The 11,832-nt window shown below is 37.0% G+C and overlaps 3 protein-coding genes across 3 annotated transcripts in view; all 3 read right to left on the reverse strand.

The window, feature by feature from the left end:
* Nucleotides 1-11,832, reverse strand: part of LOC132981790 (cytochrome b-c1 complex subunit 8) — a 372,615-nt gene that overhangs the window by 2,314 nt on the left and 358,469 nt on the right. The window lies entirely within an intron of this gene.
* Nucleotides 798-3,761, reverse strand: gdf9 (growth differentiation factor 9). Its single transcript, XM_061047822.1, has 2 exons — nucleotides 3,144-3,761; nucleotides 798-1,998 (listed from the first exon to the last, which is right to left on the reverse strand). The coding sequence occupies exons 1-2, from the start codon at nucleotides 3,511-3,513 to the stop codon at nucleotides 1,064-1,066; spliced, it is 1,305 nt and encodes a 434-aa protein (XP_060903805.1). The 5' UTR covers nucleotides 3,514-3,761; the 3' UTR covers nucleotides 798-1,063.
* On the reverse strand, nucleotides 8,398-10,051 carry sowahab (sosondowah ankyrin repeat domain family member Ab). The gene has a single exon (XM_061047823.1). The coding sequence runs from the start codon at nucleotides 9,915-9,917 to the stop codon at nucleotides 8,598-8,600; it is 1,320 nt and encodes a 439-aa protein (XP_060903806.1). The 5' UTR covers nucleotides 9,918-10,051; the 3' UTR covers nucleotides 8,398-8,597.

The raw sequence follows: 11,832 nt of genomic DNA on the forward strand, positions 1-11,832 counted from the left end.
GTAAATCCTAGTGACTGAAACTTTTGAAAAACTTGACAACTTAGGTTTATGTATTATTGCCAGCTCACCTGTTTGGGCTTACATTTATTCTTAATGTAAACATGACCCATCAGTCTACAATTAACTTTTCCATATGGACCATACAAACGTCTTCAGATGTTCATTATCAGATAAATCTCCAACTGGGTCCAACACACTAACTGAAAATTTAGCCAGATAATAATATGCATTTGAAGGCCATTTTTCCACTGCGGGACTAAAAATGTACTTTTTCCTCTTTTAGTGCAAAAGACTTTGAACCAGGAGTTTGAAAACAATATTGTTGCATAATTTTTTTTTTATTTTCCAACTTTCCAGAGAATTTGTGGAAAAAATTTCATTCTTTTGAGTATCCCTAAGCTGAGCACAGACACACAGTGAAATCATTTGCATAAATAGACATGGCAGGCATTTAGTCACACTTAACCAGTACAATTCATAAGTATGCAGTCAGTTCATTCATATGAGATCACGTAGTGACCAGAAGTAATAAATACACACTGAAACCTTGACAACTTTCATTCTGGACATTACATAGACAAGTGCCTGTTCAGAGCTCTGTCTGTTAGAGTTAGTGACTGCTTTTTCACATTTGGTCCTGGACAGGGTTACTTAAAACATAACAATTGTGTTAAATTAAAGAATATAAGGAGACCACCCACCCAATATAAATTAACAAAAAAAAAGAACTTAAAAAAAAAAGAATACTAAATAATACAACGCACATCTTCCAAGTGCATCAGAATCAACAATTGTCATTCGATAACGAAAAGCAAATACATGTAATGTTTTTACATATTTACATTAGTATAAAATACTTTAAGTAAACACATTTGATTAAGTAAACACACCTGCTCCAGATCAAACTTTTTGTCATGCACAACGATTTTAGAAACTCCTGAAATCACTCAGCCTGGTCAGAGAATCGGGTCCACCAATGACCACTGTTGAGGAGGTTTATGTTGATGTTTGATATGGCCTTTAAAAAAAGGAAGAACATTGAGAAGACATTTAGGCAGCTGGCTTAGCGACATGTGCACCTGGTTGCCACCATGTCTGTAATCTCCTTGTAGACATAGGAGCCGTCCTTCTCAAAGATCATGACACTCAAGGGGCTGTAGTGGGACGGCACACATGAGGGCCGGGGCACGGAGGAGTCGAGCTTCTCATAGATGAGGTTCTGCACCATCGTGTGGCGGGGTGAGCCGTAGATGAAGCCCACGGTATTTGGGCAGATGCCTCTGCAGTACCTGGGGTTGTACTTTGGTGGGTAAACAATCCACTGATCTAGTTTGAGCTGGCTGAATCGCACCCTGAAATCGTACAAGGCACAGTCACTGGTTGGGAATTCAGAGCTGGGAAGAAGTTCAGGCAAATGGAAATCCACACTTTTTTCACCTCTCTTGCTCTTTGGAGACTCTCTCTTCCACCTTCTTTTCCGCCCGATCCTCTGTTCTGGTCTGTAAGCCCCCTGCTGTGGAAGTGTGTTAGCTGCAGTGGCTGGCTTTTGACCTTCTTTGGCGCTGACCAGTAACCTCTGGTGGGCAATGTTGCTGGCGTCATTGAGATATAGAAGCAGAAGAGGAGAACCCAGGGTGAACTTATATGGGCCATTGCTCCCTTCACCTCTGACTGTTTCTTCCTCTGGGCAGGTGACGTTGATGAGCAGATGTAATGTTTTTCTTTGTATCTGTAAGATGGGCTGGAGAAACGAGGTCACGTCGACCTCCACCCAGTTTCCCCTCCTGTCTGTGCTGGCTGTGAGGTTTACAGATAGTCGGGCAGCGGGACACAGCTGACACTGGTCGGAGAGCTCCTGCTCCTTGACACTCAGGTAGCACACAGAGTTGACAGGTGAAGCAAGGTCTCGGTCTAAATTGTAGAGAAGGGTTGACTTCAGGAGCCGTTCTTTTCTTCTTACTTGATCAAGGCTGTAGGAAAGATCCTGCTTGAAATTCTCTGAAGGATAATAAGAGAAAACATGAGCTACAGTAAAACATCTGCATTAGAGGTCATGACATAAATGTGCATATAACTGAACACTATGAAATTCTTTTACAGAAAGTATTAATGTGTTCTGCCTAATGTCAATTGAAATCCAACTTTGGATGTTCACCATTTTAGTTAAAGAAATATACTTTGTAGTGTTGAGAATAATTTCAATGTTAACTTGGTAAAAAAACGGGACCCTCACAACAAATGGTACAATTAAGGCAATTCACAAGAGGACCTATTTGTTACTTGTTTGATATATATTTCCTAATTGTCAGTTATTTCCACAAAACATACAACTTTATGAAAGATAAAGTTAGAAAACAAAACCTTAATAAGCCTCTAGGCACAACATTGTTTGCCTTTAGTCCAACTTCCATGTTTCAATCCAAAATCTAAAACCTCTGAGAGCACCAAAAGATGAGCCGCTTAATGTTGTGTCCTACATATAAAATCCTAGTTCCAAACCTATACAGCATCATTACAACCCCATGATTAAAGGCTTCAATTGATATTGTTGGACTCACTGTGCATTGTGTACCTTTGTATCTTTCAAGTTTAAGCAGTAGCCTACTTAAATAAAAGAGAACTAGAAGAAAGTAGTAGACACATTACAGCTTTATGATGTAAATAATTAGACCATACACAACTCTTTTCAGCACCATATGTGCAAAAGTAGTGAATTTTGCCAAACAAATTAGCAGTTTATTGCTAGACAGTTTGAGCAAATTTGGGGCTTTTATACTGAAGTTCTGGGATATTGTAGAAGTTGATCATCTAGCCTTGCCCGTGCAAGGAGGCTACAGCATAACAAAGTGACTGACCTATTTAGCAGAAAATACATTTAAACTGCTTTTCACTATAGGCTAGACATTAACCAACCCTTTTCTAGTAAGTAAGCCTACCTTTCTCACATCTGTTTTTATTTTCACAATGTGTACATTAGCCAGCATCCTTAGACACACATACAAAAGTAAGTAAGTATACATTTGAGTATCTTAGTTCATCCAATTTTGCTGTTGATCTCTTTGCCATGGACCATAAGGACTGTGACTCTTGTGTATGAATGAACCATATTGTCAACCTGCAGTCAGTTTGTTTCCCTTTCTCACCTTTTTGTGCCAGACATTCATCTTGAGGTTTGATCAATCGGACAGTGTTGTAGAATTTATTCTTGCCCAAACTCCGCTGTACTCTTGGAGACTTCTTGTAAACCTCTGTCAGATATTTGATGTACTTTTGCTCAGGTTTCATCTTTTTCCTCAGGTCCGGGTTCCACCTCGACCCTCCGTGCTCTGACAGGGATTTGAGCAGCGGGGAGAAGATAGTGCCATAAGGGTACGTCAAATCCCTCAGATTGTGTAGCACACTGGAAGCTCCCAGAGAAGACCTCACCAACGGGGAGCAACAGGTTAACACCAGCAGCAAGACAAACGTGCGAAAATAACAAAGAACAGCTGACATCAGCATTTGTTTTTCCATTATAAACAACGAAACTGGTCAAAACTTAAAGAGACTCTCGGTGAGAGCTCGAGGTCAACAGGACCACGCACGTGCAACTGCTGATGAAAACACCCAGGTGTTTTCAATCAGCTCTTTCAATCATAGCTTTTAATGTAACTGGTAAAAGCCCATATTACAAGAGAACTGGCAATTTATTCAGTTTCACAATACAACATTACGAAAACAGCAAGAGGCTGGTTTTGTTTTTGCCAGGTAAGAGAAGCATTCATGCTAGTTTAATAAAGCTTAAAGTTGTAAATGTATTTATTTTGTAAACAAACCTGACAACGTCCGGTCAGTTAAAAAAAAAAAAAAAATAGGATTCTTTCTTTGTCTGCTTTTGTCTACGAAGTTTGTTTGTATCTATTGAGAATCTAAAAAAAATATCTGGTGAGTAATTTTTTTGGGGGAAACTTGCTCGTTTATAAAGTAGGCTAAGCCAACATTTAAACTAAAAATGTTCCTTCATACATATTGATGTGTCACTAAGGTTAATACGTTCTGTAAAGGTAGGTATTGCAGGTTGTAAAATATCAGCCAATTCCAGCAATGAAACTGATAATGGTCACACTTAGAATTGGCTAAACTTATAGAGTAGACTATACGTCAGCTATTGGTCAAATCAGTAGCCTATATAGCTTTGGAAAAAATAAACTTATTGCTAATTATATGTTATCTGTCTTTTGATAGGCTATTGGTTTCCGTCCAGATGTGATGGTGTCTCACAAGAGGGTAGGCTATATGGCGTTTTATTTGTGAAATGATGATTTAAATTGGAGTTACTGTAACTCCTGACCACCAGAGGGCAGACATGTAATTCTCATAAATAACTGCATTGTTTTAATCAGCTCATTTTTATAGCTAAATAAATAAAGGGACACAAAAATCTGTAGATAATTTTATATATTTTTTGTTTTGGGTAATTTCGTGATTGGTATAATTGGGTAGTAAGCTGTACATTATAAGATCCACTGACATAGTATAAATAAAATTAGCTAGGGGACTGGTAGATGTTATAATGTACAACTTATAATGTGTTTGGAAGATTTATGCAGACAGTGCTTTCTAGGACTAATTGTATTTGTGAATGTACTGAAAATTACAAATATAATGATAATAATAATAATAATACATTTTATTTATAAGCGCTTTTAAAAACTCAAAGACACTTTACAATAGTTAAAACATAAAGAACAGCACAGTAAGGACAGACTAACGGACATCGCAGCATTACACACAAATCATAAAGATAACAACAATAAAAAAAATATACCAACAACTTGAGTATGACTCAACTGTTTAAAGTGTATATTAAGTTTCTTCTTATCTTTGGCTGATGGTACAGTACGTCCGACCTGTGGAGAGCCATACACAGTTGCAGTTCTCAACTTGGTTTTAGCACCAGGGTACAGTAACAATCAACCCACTAACACAGTTTATCAGCTCTCAGTATGTTCTTATTGCGGTACAATGTTATTAATTCACATTATTTTAATTTTCAATTAAAGACTTTAAAAAAGTTATGAAAACATCCATAATAATAAATATACCTGAGGTCAGTACAGTGTTTGTTGCAGCAGCCACACAATTTAGTATTCTATTTATTTTAAGGTATAAATTAATTAAATTAAATTATACTTGAATGACATATCTTATAAAATATCACAACATTTGAGTCAGTTGTACTTGTTTTTCAAATTCTGAACCTCTGATTTTTCTGTTGGTAATGAAAGATCTCAAGTCAAAGTCTTTTGTCTTTGTGTATTTTATTGCATATAGTAAAGAGTTCTTCTGCAAAAGAAGTAATCAGCTACAAAAGTAACATCAGTCACAAGTGCATCAAAGATTCCCGGGGCAGAGCATATTTATACTTTCACAGGGTGTAGGTATATTACATATACATGAGTGTGTAGGTATATTACATATACATGAGTGTGTAGGTCTATTACATATACATGAGTGTGTAGGTCTATTACATATACATGAGTGTGTAGGTATATTACATATACATGAGTAATACATCGTCATTGGTTTCAGCTTTCCCTAGTGACTACACCTTCTGCTAGTTTGCTTGGTGATTTATCTAACACCAACAGAAACTCCTTTGTCCGGAGGGCACTGATTTAGGATCATGCTGTACTCAGATACTGAGGAGAGTTCCTGTTGGAGATACAGACCAAGGCCATACAGAGAAACAGTTTTTAATTTCTAAATGACGCACGAACATCCTAATCTTTTAAGTTCAAACGAAGACGACAGACAGATGGTATTTTTCCACTACATCACTTTTCAACCTTCAAAAATGTATTTAACCCGGTGATGCTATTAAAACTGAGGTGGTCAAGAAAGAGTTGGATAACATCGCCTGAAGAAAAGTTGATTACTCTTCCATACACACAGAATGAGCTTAACACATCAGTCTCAGTGTTTTCAAGGGTTTAAAACTGTTAATAATGCAATTAATACATTGATCTGCATCACATTACACTGTCTAAAAGTAGATATTTTAGAATAAGAAGAATGAACCATTTTCTTCATTGTCTAATAGGTAATTCTACAAGAGCTGGACTAAACTGCTGTACTGTTGGACTCTTTGAAGACTGATAACTCAGTCATAATTATTTCAAGAAGACATACAAAAGCGTTTTTGAAGCAGATTTTCCTTCATGATCCTCAGTTGTCCTTCAGTATAAAAAAATATTTTGAGGTGAGATTTGACACATACTGTAGCTTACATAGTGTCGGTGAGTGCAGCCGTCCTTTGTCATGATCGTTATGCAAGCTGCTTCTTTTCCAGATAACAAGACAATGGACATTGTTCTGGCACTGTTTTGCTCATTGTCTCAAACTCGTCAAGATAGTTTTGGTCTGAGTCAGCTTAGGATACAAAGAGTGTTTCTGTACTTCACATAAAGTGCAGATTTATGTTATTCACATGTCTGTAGAAAGATGACTTATTCATTCACAACGGCCATTCGGTTGGTTCAAATCCACGTAATGTTTGTTTCTTTAACATTTTAATTGACACCACACAGTAAAATGTAACGTTTGACCTAGTTTCAAAGGCGTAAGAAATGATGTAAAACCAGTGTTTCTGATCAATATCAAAATATTTATACTAGGGGTTCTTAGGGTCAGTGCCTAACATGCCCTTCTGATTTAGATTTTACCTTCAGTCCAAAGAGTTTGGACTGCATAGTCAAACAAAGGAGGGCCTCATCATCTATTACAGCTCAAGTATACAAAGAGATTAATAAGGGAGACATTCCAACGCTCGGTCGAGGGGCCTGCTTTGAATAACTGGCCCCATAAAGGCCCCCTCTGATTTAATCAGTGCTGAAGACTTTTCAAACTGTGAAACCTATTTCTTTCCAAAATTGCATCTAACCTTCTATCTTTAACATATTTCATTTTTCTGATACCAATACTTAGAAAAAAACAAAATTTGTTGGGCACTGAATCAATAAGCACATTCTGCATCAGCAACAACAAAAACCTTGTTTTACACCGTATTTCCTCAAACTTTGAGGTCAAGAATTAAGGGTTAATTTATTTTAAAAAAAGAATTTATTGGGTAAAGATAATATCTCTGTCTTAAACCTTGTTTTATTACTAAGAAAATATATGTATATATGTTTTTTGGTAATATCCATTGTTAATAGTGTTAAACTTAAGGTTAAAAAAGAATAATAAATACCATTTATAAACATCACATGCAATAGTGTTCACTTTACGAGATATGGGGTGAATTAGCCAAATGTGGGACACCTAAGCACAGGTGGGTGTAGGTCTTCCTACAACAAATGAAAGTCAATAAAACTAAGGGTTAACACAAGTTGTGATGTCATGTGATCAAAATAACATGACTTCCCAAATGTCCAATCAAAGATTAGAATGATACCATCTTCAAAAAGGAAGTACACAGCGTGAAGACCACCCAAAGGTCAGGGACATACTGTTTAGACAAACTTAATGTTAAGGATATACATTTCTTATAAATAAAACAATCCTACTTTTTTTTATCTGGATGTTTTTTATGATATGCTTGTTCATCAAAAAATATTATATTATGTTGTCAATAAACTCTATATTTGTTATTTTAAATTAAAATTTCCTTAGGTATGATTTGCCTAATGTGGGACAGTTTTTTGCATTCAAATATGCCTGTTATGATTGTATGAGTTTCCTGTTTTGTGGAGCTATTTCTTGACTTATTGGTCGTTTTTTCCATGCTGAATGACATCTTTTTAAGAAACCTTAGTACATCTCTGGCAAAGATATGATTAAATTGGTTATGTTGCACATTGTGGAAAAACCCAGTTTTGAAGAGTTGACGATCAATTAATCAACTAGTCAACAAAATATAGATGGTGTTAGTTGGCTAATTATTTCTTTTGTTCAGGACAGACGTATGGAATAGAACATATTTTAACATTTTAACATAGTAACATTGCAATTCTTTAAATAAATGAATGCATAAAATGTTAATTACATTCTGCTTTCTCTGCATGTCAGATATGATGATATAATAGCCTATTGTCTTTCTACTAAATGCATCAAAACTATTATTGTCCTTTTTTAGTGTTTTGTAACACCAATAACATTGTAAGTGGTAAAATTACAGAACATTGGATTGCACATTTTAGACGTGAGTGTGACAGAATTGAGAGGTTTTCAAACTTGAATTAAAGGTGATTTAGGCCTTTTAACAGACTTTCCAGTGTCCCACATTTAGAACAGCACTGTCCCACATTAGGAAATGCAGATTGTCCGAGACAATTTAGCACTAAGACTACTGCTATGTATACTATTTCTTTAATGAGTGTGATAACTGGATTTTCTCTTTTGGGTTTGATTAGTGGTACTGGGTGTGGATTTAATATATAGCTTCATCCCAGAAGTCTAAAATGCAAAAATTGTCCCACAGGCTAATTCACCCTGCCTGCAATACTGAGAAACTACACATCTGTCATTTGTTATGGTCTATATATATAAACTCAAATATTGTAATCTCCTATATTATAGTTTTAATCTCAACACTTCTTTTGTGGTCTGTGTCATCCTCACCAGTCCTGAGCATACTTAGGAATTGTCTTTTGTTTCTTCCCCATGTGAGGCTGGAATAGTTTACTAATAGTGTTAAAGCTCTTCGGCTGCCCTCTGTAGTCTTCATCCTCCGTCTTCTCCTTATACTTGCTCTGCTGCCCTCCTCCTAAAAGTGCTCTGACCTCAGCTGACACCCCTCTGCCCAGGTAGTGAAGGGCCTTCTTACCATCATTATCTCTTTCATTTACATTGGCTCCATAACTTTGCACAAGCAGAACCATCACTTCAGTGTGGCCGTGTATGGCCGCAACATGTAGAGGTGTGTACCCTCCGTGTGTTTTGCTGTTGATGTTCACATAAGTGCCCTTTTTCCTTGAGATATTCAAGAGCTTGTGTATCATCTCGCTGTTGCCGTCCTTTGCAGCCCAGTGAAGAGCTGTGAACCCTGAAATGAAGTCTTTCTTCTGTGCTAACCGTGTGTCCTGCAGCAGCAGACCATGGATCTGTCCCCACAGCCCTGTAGCACACTTTACCAACCACTCGTGTGCAAGTGGCTCAAGAGGCACACACTCAGAATACTTAACATCATCACCCTGCCTAGTGGTCTTGTTTTCGGACCTCACATGAGGAAAAACTTGGGGCTGCGTGTCCTCTGCCTGTCTGTTTTTCAAACACAGGGGGTCACTTTGAGCACCCTTCTCGCGAGCTCTAAATTTCAGATTTTGCACCGATGGTTTGAAAACTTTGCTCACCAACGTGTTAGACTGACGCACTTGGGGGTATAATCCATCCCGAGCCTCTGGGACAGGGTCTCTCTGTGGGGATTTAACCGCTATGACAGCAAACACAGCTCCAGAAGTCCTCGCTTTGCTCCCCTGATCTCCAGAGATATTCAGGACTTTTACGGTGGTTGTTTCCGCACATGTATGCTTGGCGTCTCTGTAATTGTTGCCATTTGAGTGTGCAGGAAAGCACATATTATTGTTCTCAATGTCCGAATAAATTATTCTGGCCGACTCTGCTCGATGTGTAGGGCTAATGTGCGAAAAGCTCGTATTCTGGCTCGTGAAACTATCGTCCATCTGCGACGCATCGTGCGCTACCTCCTTTACAAAGTCCTGATACCTTTTCTTCACCACCACAAACTTCACCCCTTCGATCTGTTTCACCACAGCGACGCTGTTCACCAACTTCTTGAAAAGGTCTCTATTGTGCTGCTTTTCCGCGGGATCACTGCAGCTGATCTCACTCCTGAAATTGTTCACCAGCTCCGCGTTCTTCGCTTTGCCTCCCTGCTCCAGCAAAAAAGACAAAATCGATTCTTGGGTCAAAGCCATTTCGATAAAAAAAATATATATATATATATATAACGATAGTCCTATGTCGGATAGAAACAGAAAAATAGAAGAAGAAAAAAATAGAAAAATCCGAGTGGGGATTATCTCGTTGCTCTGCGTAGCCTACTCCCCCCTCTTTTGTCCTCCACCAACCTGCTGCTTCCGGCGCCTCTTCAAATAAAACACCCGGTTTTTATTATAACGACCATCCTCGTTAAAGGCTGACAGTGGGCAGAGCTCACTGAACGTTTTACATCCTGATTACTGGATCAATATCCCAGCTGCTGAATAAAATGATGAAGACTGACTGTAGGCCCTATTTCTTTTCATTTACAGGCTATACAGCATCTCTTATAGCTATTGTGTGAGTCCTGTATGATTCTTATTAATTAGGCTACATTAATTGTATTATTTAGTCATCATTACATAGGCTACATTATGAAGGGATTTCTCCTGAACAGTAGGCTAAGGTAGGCTGAGGTAGGCTACCAATTTGATGATGGAGTTAACTATCAGTTCGTCTTGTGAGCAGTAAAATAGTAAACAAAAACAAGCAAAAACATGTATAATGATAAAGTTTAATGAATTTAATTTACCGATGAGGTCCGCTTCAGGAGTAGAGAAGAGGATTCGGGCCACTGAAAAAAAAATTGTTCTGACTTTTTTTAAATTATGATTTTGATTTCAGAATTCTGACTTCTTTTTCGGAGCCAGAATTCCGAGAAAAATGTTAGAATTCCAAGATTAAAGTCAGTATTCTGAGATTAAAGTCAGAATTCTGAGATTAAAGTCAGAATTCTGAGATTAAAGTCAGTATTCTGAGATTAAAGTTAGAATTCTGAGATTAAAGTCAGTATTCTGAGATTAAAGTTAGAATTCTGAGATTAAAGTCAGAATTCTGAGATTAAAGTCAGAATTCTGAGATTAAAGTCAGTATTCTGAGATTAAAGTCAGAATTCTGAGATTAAAGTCAGTATTCTGAGATTAAAGATAGAATTCTGAGATTAAAGTCAGTATTCTGAGATTAAAGTTAGAATTCTGAGATTAAAGTCAGAATTCTGAGATTAAAGTCAGAATTCTGAGATTAAAGTCAGAATTCTATTAAAGTCAGTATTCTGAGATTAAAGTCAGAATTCTGAGATTAAAGTCAGAATTCTATTAAAGTCAGTATTCTGAGATTAAAGTCAGAATTCTATTAAAGTCAGTATTCTGAGATTAAAGTCAGAATTCCGAGATTAAAGTCAGTATTCTGAGATTAAAGTCAGTATTCCGAAATTAAAGTCAGTATTCTGAGATTAAAGTCAGTATTCCGAGATTAAAGTCAGAATTCTGAGATTAAAGTCAGAATTCTATTAAAGTCAGTATTCTGAGATTAAAGTCAGAATTCCGAGATTAAAGTCAGTATTCCGAAATTAAAGTCAGTATTCTGAGATTAAAGTCAGTATTCCGAGATTAAAGTCAGAATTCCGAGATTAAAGTCAGTATTCTGAGATTAAAGTCAGAATTCCGAGATTAAAGTCAGTATTCCGAGATTAAAGTCAGAATTCCGAGATTAAAGTCAGTATTCCGAGATTAAAGTCAGTATTCTGAGATTAAAGTCAGTATTCCGAGATTAAAGTCAGCATTCTGAGATTAAAGTCAGTATTCCGAGATTAAAGTCAGTATTCCGAGATTAAAGTCAGTATTCTGAGATTAAAGTCAGTATTCCGAGATTAAAGTCAGCATTCTGAGATTAAAGTCAGTATTCCGAGATTAAAGTCAGTATTCCGAAATTAAAGTCAGTATTCTGAGATTAAAGTCAGTATTCCGAGATTAAAGTCAGAATTCCGAGATTAAAGTCAGTATTCTGAGATTAAAGTCAGAATTCCGAGATTAAAGTCAGTATTCCGAGATTAAAGTCAGAATTCCGAGATTA

This window comes from Labrus mixtus, chromosome 10, assembly GCF_963584025.1.
Source record: "Labrus mixtus chromosome 10, fLabMix1.1, whole genome shotgun sequence".
Lineage (NCBI taxonomy): Eukaryota > Metazoa > Chordata > Actinopteri > Labriformes > Labridae > Labrus > Labrus mixtus.